General features: G+C 43.3%; 1 protein-coding gene across 3 annotated transcripts in view; it reads right to left on the bottom strand.

The window, feature by feature from the left end:
• PIGN (phosphatidylinositol glycan anchor biosynthesis class N) overlaps positions 1-14436 on the bottom strand; it is a 306078-nt gene that overhangs the window by 21646 nt on the left and 269996 nt on the right. For all 3 annotated transcript variants that reach the window (XM_044295070.1, XM_044295067.1, XM_044295069.1), the window contains exon 27: positions 6450-6492. In XM_044295070.1, coding sequence (XP_044151005.1) covers positions 6450-6492 — 43 coding nt within the window. The remainder of the gene's footprint in view (positions 1-6449; positions 6493-14436) is intronic.

Here is a 14436-nt window from a genome sequence, read left to right on the forward strand (position 1 = left end):
TAGGCCATGCCTCTAACTCCGCCCAAAACATAACTATGCACCTAATCCCAACCAGTCCTCTTAATGCCCCCACATAGTAATTATTCCTCCTTCATGCCACCAAAAAGTATTTATGCCCACATTGTGCCCCCTCACAGAATTATGCCCAGCTGTGTCCCCAGTAATATGCCCTGTTATGTGCTCCCATTAATATGCCCATATGTGCCCCCAGTAATATGTCCAAGAGTGCCCCAGTAATATGTCCAAGAGTGCCCCCAGTAATATGTCCAACTGTGCCCCCAGTAATATGTCCAACTGTGCCCCCAGTAATATGTCCAACTGTGCCCCCAGTAATATGTCCAGCTGTGCCCCCAGTAATATGTCCAGCTGTGCCCCCAGTAATATGTCCAGCTGTGCCCCCAGTAGTATGTCCAGCTGTGCCCCCAGTAGTATGTCCAGTTATGTGCCCCCAGTAGTATGTCCAGTTATGTGCCCCCAGTAGTATGTCCAGTTATGTGCCCCCAGTAGTATGTCCAGTTATGTGCCCCCAGTAGTATGTCCAGTTATGTGCCCCCAGTAGTATGTCCAGTTATGTGCCCCCAGTAGTATGTCCAGTTATGTGCCCCCAGTAGTATGTCCAGTTATGTGCCCCCAGTAGTATGTCCAGTTATGTGCACCCAGTAGTATGTCCAGTTATGTGCCCCCAGTAGTATGTCCAGTTATGTGCCCCCAGTAGTATGTCCAGTTATGTGCCCCCAGTAGTATGTCCAGTTATGTGCCCCCAGTAGTATGTCCAGTTATGTGCCCCCAGTAGTATGTCCAGTTATGTGCCCCCAGTAGTATGTCCAGTTATGTGCCCCCAGTAGTATGTCCAGTTATGTGCACCCAGTAGTATGTCCAGTTATGTGCCCCCAGTAGTATGTCCAGTTATGTGCCCCCAGTAGTATGTCCAGTTATGTGCCCCCAGTAGTATGTCCAGTTATGTGCCCCCAGTAGTATGTCCAGTTATGTGCCCCCAGTAGTATGTCCAGTTATGTGCACCCAGTAGTATGTCCAGCTGTGCCCCCAGTAGTATGTCCAGTTATGTGCCCCCAGTAGTATGTCCAGTTATGTGCCCCCAGTAGTATGTCCAGTTATGTGCCCCCAGTAGTATGTCCAGTTATGTGCCCCCAGTAGTATGTCCAGTTATGTGCCCCCAGTAGTATGTCCAGTTATGTGCCCCCAGTAGTATGTCCAGTTATGTGCCCCCAGTAGTATGTCCAGTTATGTGCCCCCAGTAGTATGTCCAGTTATGTGCCCCCAGTAGTATGTCCAGTTATGTGCCCCCAGTAGTATGTCCAGTTATGTGCCCCCAGTAGTATGTCCAGTTATGTGCCCCCAGTAGTATGGCCAGTTATGTGCCCCCAGTAGTATCTCCAGTTATGTTCCCCCAGTAGTATGGCCAGTTGTGTGCCCCCAGTAGTATGTCCAGTTATGTGCCCCCAGTAGTATGTCCAGTTATGTGCCCCCAGTAGTATGTCCAGTTATGTTCCCCCAGTAGTATGGCCAGTTATGTGCCCCCAGTAGTATTTCCAGTTATGTGCCTCCAGTAATATGTCCAAAAAGTAAACAAAAAATAAACAACACATCTGATGCTCTGGTCTGTGGAGGAGGCTTTTAAAAATAAATTAAAATGTATAAATTAAATGTCATTATAAATGTATATTTATAATGTATTATTCATCCACCTGACACAGTGGATTATACAGTATATATATATAATGTCTTACTATGGATTCCTTACCCTTAGACATTCGTCAGGTACACACTGCTGTTACAAGTGATACAGTAGTGTAACAAATTCTTAAGGCAAGCCAAAAGGCAATGCATTTAAATGGTTTAAATGAACACTAAGCTCTAAATTACCATATTCCAAAGCTGGAATATTATCCACAGTACACAGGCTTTCCCTGGCTTTATCAATTATACAGTCATAAAACTCTCAAAGATAAGTCATTATTCCTAAATGTGCTTTCTGTAGATTACGGTTATGCTGATGCTACCTAATCTCAGATCGGTATATGAATATAGCAGTCATTACATATTTTCAAATAGTAGAATGTGCAGCAAATAAAAGAAATCAATATAATGATGGATTGCCAAACATCATGATTCAGTTATTTGATTTAGTAAAGACTTGTAGTCCACATGAAATAACATTGTTGCAATATATTTTCTCATAAATCTGGGTTTTGCTGTTCCTCTCTTGAATATTTATGAATACATTGACAACTGGGAGTTAGCACTCCCCTTGTAATGGGGCATGTCCTTACACAGTCTGAAGCCCGTATTACACCTGCTGATTTCTCCGCAGATGAGCGCTCATTAGCGATCATCTGGCAGTGTAATACTGCCGCTGATTGCCCGATGAAAGAACAAACGCTTGATCATCGACAATCCAAATTTTTGGACATGTTGAAAAATTATCGTTTGCAGGCGGCAAATCGTCGTGTCTAATTATGATCTGCTGATGGCAAACCATATACAATGTGGGGACGAGCAATGGCATAAAGCCTCAGGTAATAACAGTGGTCGCCTCCTAGGGTTAGGCAATATCAAAAATATCCCCACGATAACGATATTAAGAAATATAGCACGATAACGATATATATCGCGATAAATAGCCATTTAGAAGAAAAAACATTTGGGACCACAAGAAGACATTATACTGTATGGGGCGGTGGGCCACAAGAAGGTATTATACTATATGGGGTCACAAGGAGACTTTATACTGTATGGGGGCCACAAAAAGACATTCTACTGTATGGGGCAGTGGGCCACAAGGAGGCATTATACTGTATGGGGGCCACAAGGAGATATTATACTGTATGAGGGCTAATGGAGACATTATACTGTATGGAGGATACAAGGTGACATTATACTGCTTAGGGGCCTCAAGGAGACATTATACTGTATGGAGGATACAGGGTGACATTATACTGCTTGGGGGCCACAAGGAGACATTATACTGCATAGGGCGGCTGGGGCCAAAGTCACATTATACTGCAAGGGGCAGCTGGGGCAAGGTGACATTATACTGCATGGGGCGGGCCACAAAGTGACATTATACTGCCTGGGGTGGCTGGGGCCAAGGTGACATTATACTGCATGGGGTGGCTGGGGGCAAGGTGACATTATACCACATGGGGCAGGCCTCAAAGAAACATTATACTGCATGGGGCGTGCCACATGGTGACATTATACCCTCCCCCCCAAAATCAGTATAATATCTTCTTGTTGCATCATACAGTATATGGTAGTGTCTCCTTGTTGCTCCTGTATGGTGGCAAAAGGGAGACATTACACTATGTGGGGCTTCTACTGATGGGACTCTTGACAGGTATATTCCCTATCTCCTTCTATTGGGTAGAGAGGAAGAGCCCTGTGCAGGGACTGCTGATGGGCCTCAGCGGGTCTGGGCAGGAAGACAGCACCACTATCTTTTACCTCCTCCCCCGCTGTCACACTTCTCCCGCCTTGGTCAGGTCAAGACCAGAGACCTGCATAGCCTCCCTCACTTGCTGCTGTGCGGTCATTTCCTCACTTTGGTGGGCGGGGTTAGGGCGAAATACGAGCGAAGAGAATGCGGCCGCTGTGGGAACTAACATGTGCCCCCTGTGCTGAGAAATACCAGGGGTCCAGAATCAGAGGTCCCCAGTGCTCCCAGCTTTGTCCTCCCAGGCTCTTTGGGAGTTTTATGGACTCCAGGATGCGATGCTGCAGCAGGTACGAGGCCGCTCTCTGCCCACAGCTCCCAGGCTTGGTGTCACATTGGTAGGCGGGGTCATGGGGAAATAGGAGCAAAGAAGATGCTGCCGCTACAGGGACCAACATGTAATGTATGCAGGTGGCAGGACACGGACGTTTTAGAAGCAGTCGGTACACGTGTGACGGCTCTTATGATGTCATTAAATACAGCGTTTATTAGGAAACGGTGATATCGCCGTTTCCTAATACCGCTGTATATTGCAGACACCGGTATACCGCTCAACCCTATCTCCTCCTCTACCTAGCAGACGACTGCCAGGAGGGAATGCTTCTCTCCTGACAATCGTCTTCCACATCAGGCTGTGTAATACAGCCTTAACACTGGCTACCGACTGTGTAGGGTCACATCACCAACTGGTAACACCCAATTGTCGATTTATTTATTCATACACTTCTAGAAGTGACCGAAGAATAGCACACAGTATATGTCACAGCATGCAGCGGTTTTGTCCGGCCGCCTCTCAGCATGTTTGCCATGCTGTGACGGACCTGCAGCCCGCCCCCATTATAGTGAATGGGGCCGGAGCGGACTTCCGCCAGCATGGTGGACTTGTGGTACCATGGATCTGGCAGGCTGTTCCCCCGCCGGAAGAGCCTGCTGGAAAAGGCTACTGCCAGTGTGAAAGTAGCCTAACTGCGACTGGGCGGAGGTTGATAAAGTATAAATTATTAATAGTGCTTGGTCAAAGATCCCACAACCAAGGTAGTGCACCCTTTATTTTGGGTTCTGCAGCAGGATATATTTTGAGTAAGGCCCTCCTGTGAACACTGATGTGGCCATCATTAGTACCAGGGCAGAACCTGCTTTCATTACTGACCAGTGAGCACTATTGTTTGTTTGTTAAAGATGGGTAAGTAACTGGCTCAGTGATGTAAAACAGAGGGTGGTTATTAACGGTACACACTCAGATTGGGTCACTGTCACTAGTGGAGTACCTCAGAGGTCAGTATTGGGCCCTTTTCACTTCAATATATTTATTAATGATCTTGTAGAAGGCTTGCACACTGTAGTAACCAGTGTCAGGCAACTGCTGCCAAGGCCAATAAGATAATGGGTTGCATCAAAAGGGGCAAAGATGTCCGTGATGAGAACATAGTCCTACCACTTTACAAATCACTGGTCAGACCACACATGGAGTATGGTGTACAGTTCTGGGCTCCTGTGAACAAGGCAGACATAACAGAGGTGGAGAGGGTACAGAGGAGGGCAACTAAAGTAATAACTGGAATGGGGCAACTACAGTACCCTGAAAGATTATCAACATTAGGGTTATTCACTTTAGAAAAAAGACGACTGAGGGGAGATCTAATAACTATGTATAAATATATCAGGGGACAGTACAGAGATCTATCCCATCATCTATTTATTCCCAGGATTGTAACTGTGACAAGGGGACATCCTCTGCGTCTGGAGGAAAGAAGGTTTGTACACAAACATAGAAGAGGATTCTTTACGGTAAGAGCAGTGAGACTATGAAACTCTCTGCCTGAGGAGGTGGTGATGGGGAGTACAATAAAGGAATTCAAGAGGGGCCTGGACGTATTTCTGGAGAGTAATAATATTACAGGCTATAGCTACTAGAGAGAGATCGTTGATCCAGGGAGTTATTCTGATTGGAGTCAATAGGGATTTTTTCCCCCTAAAGTGAGGAAAATTGGCTTCAACCTCACTTTTTTTTTTTTTTTTTTGCCTTCCTCTAGACCCTATTGCAGGATGACAGGCCGAACTGGATGGATGTCTTTTTTTCATCCTTACAAACTACAGTATGGTACTACGGCCACAGAGTTTGCAGGGTTGAAGAGCACCTAGTGCCATCATGCATAATACGGAGACACACAGGACCAACACCAGGTGTCATGGTCTGGGGCACCATTAGCTACCATGCCTATTCTTGCCTAGTATTTGTGGAAGGAACACTGACCAGCTTTTGGTATGTCCAGGACATTGCTGAACCAGACCTTCCTTTTTTTACTTTGACGTGGTGTTCCAACAATATATCATTCTCCCACACACCGCCTGTACTACACAAGTATGATAGATAGATAGATAGATAAATAGATAGATAGATAGATAGCTATGACATGATAGATAGATAGATAGATAGATAGATAGATAGATAGGTAGGTAGACAGACACTCTTTTTCCTCCAATAAAACACAGATCTTGTCAAAAAGTATTTTTAACATTCTGTAAAGGATTAAATATGTCTTGGTATTTCTTTTAAAACGAATATAAAGCTGCACAGGAATGTAAGAGTACCCTGATTGAGAATAATGCTTCAGTACAGACTTACTATTTCTTTAGTACAAAAGAAAAGTAATTTTAAAATATCGATTCTCCCTTTAAAACTACCCATTTCTCTTCACAAGAAACATGCAGATCTCAAACTATTCCAAATTATGTTCTAAAATATTTCCTTCAACATAATGAATACGAAATACAATTTAAGTGCCCTTCTGGACCTTTGTTCTCGCAACGCAGTATTTATGGACCGAGACTGATTACAAAATGTGAAAGAATTTATTGAAAGAATTTCTGCTTATGCCTGTCCAATTCTACAAAACAAACACAAATGCCTCCATGCTCTAATGTTCTGAATATTGGAGAATGAATTATTGCCTTCTGGCTTTCCTGGCACCAAATATCTATAACTGTGACTTACCAGAGACATAATGTCCGATATTACAAGAACGATGAGAAACAAGCTGAAAGAGACAAAGTGGAACATTATTACTGGATATGAAAATGCTATGTTTATATCGTCTCTAGAGAGAGCACACATCACTGTATATACCAAGGCCCTTGCTGACGTAGATATGAGTCTCTGGCACATGGAGGGCCAGAGATGCGACTAATTTATTAAGAGGAATCTGCCTCTAAACAAATTAGGTCCTACCTACTTCTGCGCTCAGGGAATCAAAACTGGCGTATGGGAATGCCAGTCCTGATAACTCTTATCATTGGCTTTTCTGGTCTATGTTTGACAACCGGAAGTGTAGCCATATTGGTTGCCACCTTTGATTTAGCATCGCAAGAACCGATAGTAAATTATCATTCTACCACCATGTTAAAAATAACAGTTGTACCATCAAATTCTCAAACAGGACAACCCATAGGCTGCATTTCTTATCTTGCAACAAAATCCTCCACAACAATATCTGCAAAATGGACACATATGGTCTAAATCAGGAGTGGTCTTTTCATAAAGAAGGTCTTGTGGAGAAGTTTGGGGGTGTACATACATTACTAGACAACCTCTCATAGCAGTACTTTTAAATTGACTTTGTAGCACTAAAAGTGCTATGTTATATTCCCTTGAACACTGCAGACGTGTGTGGTATGAATGAGTCTTGCTCACAGGATTTTGCTCCTTGCTCACAGGACCACGCAACTGCTACAGGCCCCTGAACTGCTGCCAATAGAAGGTGCTCAGTACAAAGATTATTCCAATAAATGGTAACTGTATAAATTCCTATGCACTGAGCTCCCCCTGGTGGTGGCTGCAGGACGTCAGCTTTGTAATAGAAGAGAAGCAGATATATCAATATATTTTTTGCCAGTTGTCTGGCAACATTGAGAGATACAGTGTTCAGAATTAGCTCCATATTTATAAAGAACTTATTACATTTTGTCCAACATTGAAGTTGGATAAAGTGGGTGAGGTGAAGGCAAACTTTTTTTATTACAATTTTTGTACTTTATAATTTCTTTATCTTAATAAAAAAAATAACTAAATTCATAAGAAATCTAAGGTGCTTGCACTCTGCATTGCCTGGAAGTGATTCTCGCATGCATTCTGGGAACCAGTGGGTGGTGCAGGGGGGCCCATACTAATTTTGCTACAAGGTCCTAGGAGATCTGTGTAAGCGCATTCATGTTAGATTCCTCCTGTTGAAGTTCTGTTAAAGTAAAGCCCTGCTATACTAATGTCATCCGCTGTAAGGTGCACATATTCTTTTTTTAACTGGCAAGTGAAATTCCATCTGCAAACAAGTATGCCGTCAGCTAATCATCTCACCATGCAATTCTCCTGGACTAGGAAGATGAGCACTGGCCAACAGTTTCCAATGTGAAATGAGCTTCCATTTACCTCCCAGGCATAGCACCTGACGTTATTCTCTCTCATCGCTCCTTGTGTATCTGCTGTGCTTCAACAACTTCATAAATGCCATGACACAAACTGCATTTAGAGGAGTTTTAAGCTGCTGTTTCGTGCGAGTATAACCACATACATAAGGCTAAATGACTTTTAACGTCTCAGGAATGATTTTTTTATATTTTTACATGATCATAAACTATTTCAGCATACAAATAAGAAAGAATATACTATAAGATGCACAAAGTCTATACAGTTGCGGCAGTCATGACATAATGACACATCAGAAGCTTTGATTTGTCGGTTCTGGATGCTGAAACTCACACCTACTGCTGAAAAGAAGTGCTGTGCCCCTTCGGCAGTGATTGGGTCTTCCGAACTCTCTTGGGGGGACGGGGTTAGCATTGTATCAGGAGACGACATACCATTATTCCAGTCTCTGCAGAGGTACCGGACACTCTAGGCATTGGGCCAACACCACTATAAAAATGGACACCAAAGTTCCCTTATCTCAAAATTACTAATAGATTATGAATTATTAACAGGTCATAGTAAAGGACAATGAGCACCATGATGAGCCCCTCGTTCTTGATAAATGAACTGTTAAAGGTTTGTCTGAGATTTACATATTAATGAGCTATCCTGAAGACCAGAAATTAGCAAAGTTATGGAAAATTTGATTTGGTTGCTTCACCAAATTTCACAAAGAAATTTACTTTGTGCACAAAGCACATTTCTTTGTATGTGGCGGACGCAATGACGGAGAATGGCGATTATGTCACACCGCCCCCCCCTTAAACCCATTCATCCCTGATTGCGGCATTTGAGATTAAAAAACGAGGGCTTTCAGTGGTTAATCAGTCCCAAAAAAAATAATAATAATCGTATCTATTTGATCGTGAAGAGCCCACCGCGTCCATCTTGATTGAAGACACTGCGTGAAATCTTGCAGCGGTGACGTGATGACGTCATCACAAGGCCAGCCTGGTGCCGTCACCACGCAAAATCTTTAATCAGGATGGCGGGCTCTTCATTCGTAAATGGATGAGGTGAGTATATTTAGTTTTATTTACCGCAATTTCAGGGAGAATCGATTTGTTACCGCGAAGCACGAGGAAATTCGCCTTTGTGACTAATTAAATTTTTCCTGAAATTCGGATACTTCGACTCCCGGCTACCCAGCCAATCAGCTCTATTAGGAGGCTGAGGCACTTTGTGAGCACTTAGGCCTCTACCTACACCATGTGACGTAACGTTCATTGGTCACATGACCTAGGCGCAGCTCAGTCCCATTCAAGTGAACAGAGCTGAACTGCAATAGCACATAAAGCTGCTATCTAACAAGCGATGCTGTGCTTGGTAAGCTGTAATAAGGCTGCAGCGCTCTCCAGAGCTCCGGTGAGAGCAGCTACCTCAATCAGCAGGGGTGCCAGGAGTCGGACCCGTGTCTATCTCATATTGATGACCTATCCTGAGGAGAGGCCATCAATATGAAAATCTCAGAAAACTCCATTAAACAACATGGGTCCCCTACTGTCTTTGTCTGCCCCTGTTTGTGTATGGGTGACTTTTTGAGAATATAGTCCTACACTCCTCAAAGTGCCTAAAGTGCATCCATGAGTACCATACCAAGTTCATAGTTGTCCTTCATTATCATTTATCATAAGTCATAATAGACTCACTGACCTATTCTGTAAGAGAAGAGGCATACGATCTCCAGTGTCTGTGGATTATTTCTGTTGTCAATGTATTCTTTCTGATAAGTGAGCACCCAGGAGAATATAAAGTAGAGCTCCTTATCACCTATCCACTATTCTTCCAATATACAGTACCTTGAAAAGTTCATCCTAGAGCGTTTGGACATCCTCACCAGATTTTTAACATGAAAACCCATTGGTGCATCACCAAGCACCTAGAAACAAGGATCTACAATCCCTTTACTATTGATGGGCTATCATCAGGATAGGCCATCAATATCTGTTTGGTGGGGGTCTGACCAACCCACACCTCTGATAATCTGCTGTTTCAGAGTAGCTCCAGTGCCAGTAGTTGGCTCTGGAACAACACTGCTCAGTTAATTGTGTAGTAGATGGAGCTTGTTACTGCAGCACTGCTCCCATTCACTTTAATGGGGGCAGTGCTGCAGTAACCAGCTCTGTTCATTATACAATGGACGGAGTTGTGTAGTTCAGGCGCTGGAGCTATTCTGAAACAGCTGATCAGTGGGGACGTGGGGTGTCAGATAGGCCATCAATATTACAATCCTGGACAATCCCTTTAAATATCACTAATAGGTGATATATGTAATGTAGAAGGGGACATCTTTAGTATATAGCAATACATCAGGAAGATCAGAGTATATATTATTATTATTATCATTATTTCAGAGCTGGCATCGTACAGACAATATGACATTACTACTTCTAAAATTTAATACTGTGACGTTTAGCATATTATCATCAGAATTTCTAAATTCCACCAGTACTGCTTTCCAAAAACAACAGCATTTCTACTGATACAGGCAGGCAGCCCACAAAAATGTAGCCAGAAATGTTTAAAAAACAATGTACTGTTATTTTGGATACAGTTTTGTGATTGATACAAATAATCCTGGTAGATTTGCTTCTGTGCACTGCAGATACCATCTGGCCTACAAAGAACACACAGAGGAGAAGTGTACAAAACAAGGAGGATTTCTGTTTAACATACAATAGCAGTGGGATGATGAGTTTACAGAAAACTCGTGTTTTATGGACTAGCGGGATCAATAAGTCAGCAGCACAAACGATCACGAAGAGTTTAGTCACCCAACAGTCAACAGACCATATTACTAAGGCAAACTAATGGATTGCATATTTTTGACTGAAACAAACTTTACTGTAGGTGAAAAAAATTCTGCAACCATAAAAATACATAGGGCTACACAGCAGCTGTGTTATTTGTGATTGCAAGGCAAAATGCTATTTCCTAGGACAAACTTCCATGGTCTCTCTGGTGTTACACTGTTATCGTTCTGTGTGCAGCAGAATGCTTTAAAGGGCATCTGTCAGCAGATTTGCACCTATGAAACTGGCTCACTGGTTGCCTGTGCACTTGGCAGCTGAAGACATCTGTGTTGGTCCCATGTTCATATGTGTCCGCATTGCTGAGAAAAATTATGTTTTTATATATGTAAATGAGCCTCTAGGAGCAACGAGGGTGTTGTCGTTGCACCGAGAGGTTCTGCTCTCTGCAACTGCCGCTTCCTCTGCACTTTGATTGACAGGGCCAAGCAGTGAAAATGTCATCACACCTTGCCCTGTCAAAGCGCAGAGGGCACGGCAGTTGCAGAGAGAGCAGAGTCTCTAGGTGTAACGTCAACGCCCCTGTTGCTCCTAAAGGGTCATTTGCATATATGAAAACTTAATTTTTCTCAGCAATGCAGGCAAATAGGAGCATGGGGCCGACACAAATGCCTTCAGCTGCCAAACACACACGCAGACCTGCCAGTTTCATAGGTAAAAATCTGCTGACAGATGCCCTTTAAGGTCATTTATTTGCGTTTTGGCTAGAGATTACTGAGGAATCCTACTATAGGGAGCTCATCTCACACTGGGACTCAACTATGCAGGATCAACCAACAGAAATGGTGCAGGCAGCGCTGGCTTAAATGGGTTGTCTTGAAGTTTAATAAATTAAGAGCAGGACATGTTAAACAACAGCTATTACTCACCTGATAAATCCCCTGACGCTCCAGCGCCGACTCTCCTGTGGTTCCCACTGGGTTATGCCACTAATATAATTGTATCCTGCCCAACAGATTAGCCTACCATTGCACCCTGTGGCAAACCTGTTTTGATAATCAGTTGCTGTAGGTTACATCCTGCACTGGAGCCTTGTAATGTAGGACGTAAGGTGCGGTTATTGTACTGCTGATGTCAGCACACATCTCACTGCCCTGAGGCCTGATGGCACAGCAGACACATGACACACCAGGAAGGAAGATTCAAGCATGGGGGATAAGAGAAAACTGAAAATGAAGGAACTTTGAAAAATAAAACTAATCAATGAGGAATGGGAGCTAGAGTAATTACAAAAAGAAACTTTAGAGTGAAAAGTAGTTTATGGAACAACCCTTTTAATTTCCCTGCAATGGCGACATACCTCAGTGGTCCTGTGTCATACATGGTAGAAATGATTGGCGGCAGCGACTATGTATGTACCGTTACAGGAAAATAAAGACTGACTGGAACCACAGGAAAGGTGGTATGGGAGCAGCAGGGAGGTCATAATTGTTTTAGTTTTTTTATAGCATTTCCTGTAATTAGATTAATTTATGAAACTAAACAAGTCTTTTCAACTTGCAGGTCTTGAGTCTGCATTAAAATAGTACAATAACCAAGCCTCCTAACTATCCTGGATCTGGGACAGCACCGCTTTTTGATGGCTGTCCTGTATTCTCTGGAGGTTTGTGACCAGTGTCGGACTGCGATGCCTAGGGCCCACCAGTAAAATTCATTCTGGGGGCCCACTGTAAAGCAACATGCAATTATTACCTGCTTACACACAGGTAGACAGCAACAAGACGCTACAAGATGATTGATTATGGGGGTCTTTTCAACAACTTCAACAGGTGAGTTGCAGGGAAGAGAAGATACTGACTTAACCTTCTGATGTGTCTATAATAATAAACTGGATAGTCTACAAAGCTATTTATATTGATACAGGTTATTTCAGATTCTGTGCTGGTGAACTGACTATAATGGGGACGGGGGGGGCGGAGCTCCGGCGTAGCACAGCAGTGCGCGGTGAGAGGCCGCCGGACTAAAAAAATCGGACATGCAGTACTTTTAGTCCAGCAGCCTCTCGCCGTGCACTGCTGTGCTGCGCCGAAGCTCCGCCCGCCGTCCCCATTATAGTTAATAGGGACGGAGCTGCAGTCTGGCGGCACAGCGAAATAGCGGCAGGACGGATCCGACAAGGGTGAACTGCCTGTCGGATCCGTCCTGCCGCTAGTGTGAAAGTAGCCTAAGGGGGGAATTCTACTGTGTGGGCATAACTGCAGTGTAGGAGAACTAACAGGGCATTCTTACCTTAAGGGAGCAATAAGGTGACATTCTACTGTGAATGGGATAGTAAGGTCTTATAACTACTGTGTGCGGCACTAAAGGGGCACTGCCTACTCTATGGGGGCACAAATAAGCATTCTACTGCGAAGGGGACACTAAGGGAGCATTACTACTGTAAAAAATTCTAAATTTGGGAAGTATGCAATAAATATGATCATTAGGCCTCATGCACATGTCCAATATTTTAGCTTCGCATGCAATCTGCATTCACTTCATCTGGTCCGCAAAAAATGCAGACACCACTACGTGTGCTATCCATATCCTTATATCCGTTAAGCAGCCCCACAAAAAAGATAGAACATGTCCTAGTCTTGTCTGTTTGGCGGACATGAATAGGCATTGTTACAATGGTTCCGCAAAAAAAGGACATCACATGGACGTCATCTGTATTTTTTGCGAATCCGCATTTTGCAACGAAGAATACATACGGTCATGTGAATGCTCGCAAAGGAAGAAAACTAGATAACTAGAACTACTGTATGCAATCCATGTGTTCATTTCTCTGTGTAGTCATCGAGATGAATTCCGGAGAAGAAATGCTGTCTTAGTATTCAGTCAGGAGATCCGCAATGTTTATAAAGCTGTAGTGGAAGATTTCATAAAACATTCGAGCAGGATATTAGGTTCTGAAGGCCTAAGCCTGTAACCTCAATCTACAAAGGCAGAACTGTTTCTACTCAGTGACTGATACCTTCTGTCTATGACTACATAATATTCTTCTATCTGCTACACCACAAACCTGCTTGATACAGCAGGACTCCTCCGGATCAAATATACTTTTTTTGTTTTTTCTACAAGTGAATCTCTGATCCAACCTGCTTTAATACCTTCAAACAACTGTGTCCACCACCAGCCCTGCGCACGTGTCAAACACAAATCCACTTTGATGGGCATTTGATATTGCATTTCCTCCTGGGGACTTTGATGCTGCTCAACCTTTTGGCCCTTTGAAGACATCGTAAAATTACTACAGAACTTGTTCTAAAGGGTTCATGTTGAACATGAAGTATGGTCTGTGGACAGTATGTTATAAAGCAGGAGGATTTGAGCAGATTGATATATAGTCTGTGGGATTAGAATGAGTACAACGTGTTTAATTCATTTCAGTTCCTGCTGACTCTGGGCTTAGGAGTCCAGTGGGAGGTCCTACTCAGTAACTGACATACTTTATTATATAAGATAGTTGTCAAGCAATGGCTATATGGCAACTCCTGATCTATACCATTATGTTGGCAGATCAGACACCATCTTCAAAGTGACAGGTTAGCATACTCTCCCGGTAGACAAAGACTTTTGGGCCATTTTCCCTAAAATAAAATCTAAAAAATAGGATATACTTCTCTTGGGCGAAGTGCTTTAATATCCTGTTCAACTATATTTGAGTATGCTTGGTCTAGCCAATGCAGCCGCAGTACTACAATATACCTATAGGGTTAGATTTATTA

The sequence above is a fragment of the Bufo gargarizans genome, chromosome 5, assembly GCF_014858855.1.
Source record: "Bufo gargarizans isolate SCDJY-AF-19 chromosome 5, ASM1485885v1, whole genome shotgun sequence".
NCBI lineage: Eukaryota > Metazoa > Chordata > Amphibia > Anura > Bufonidae > Bufo > Bufo gargarizans.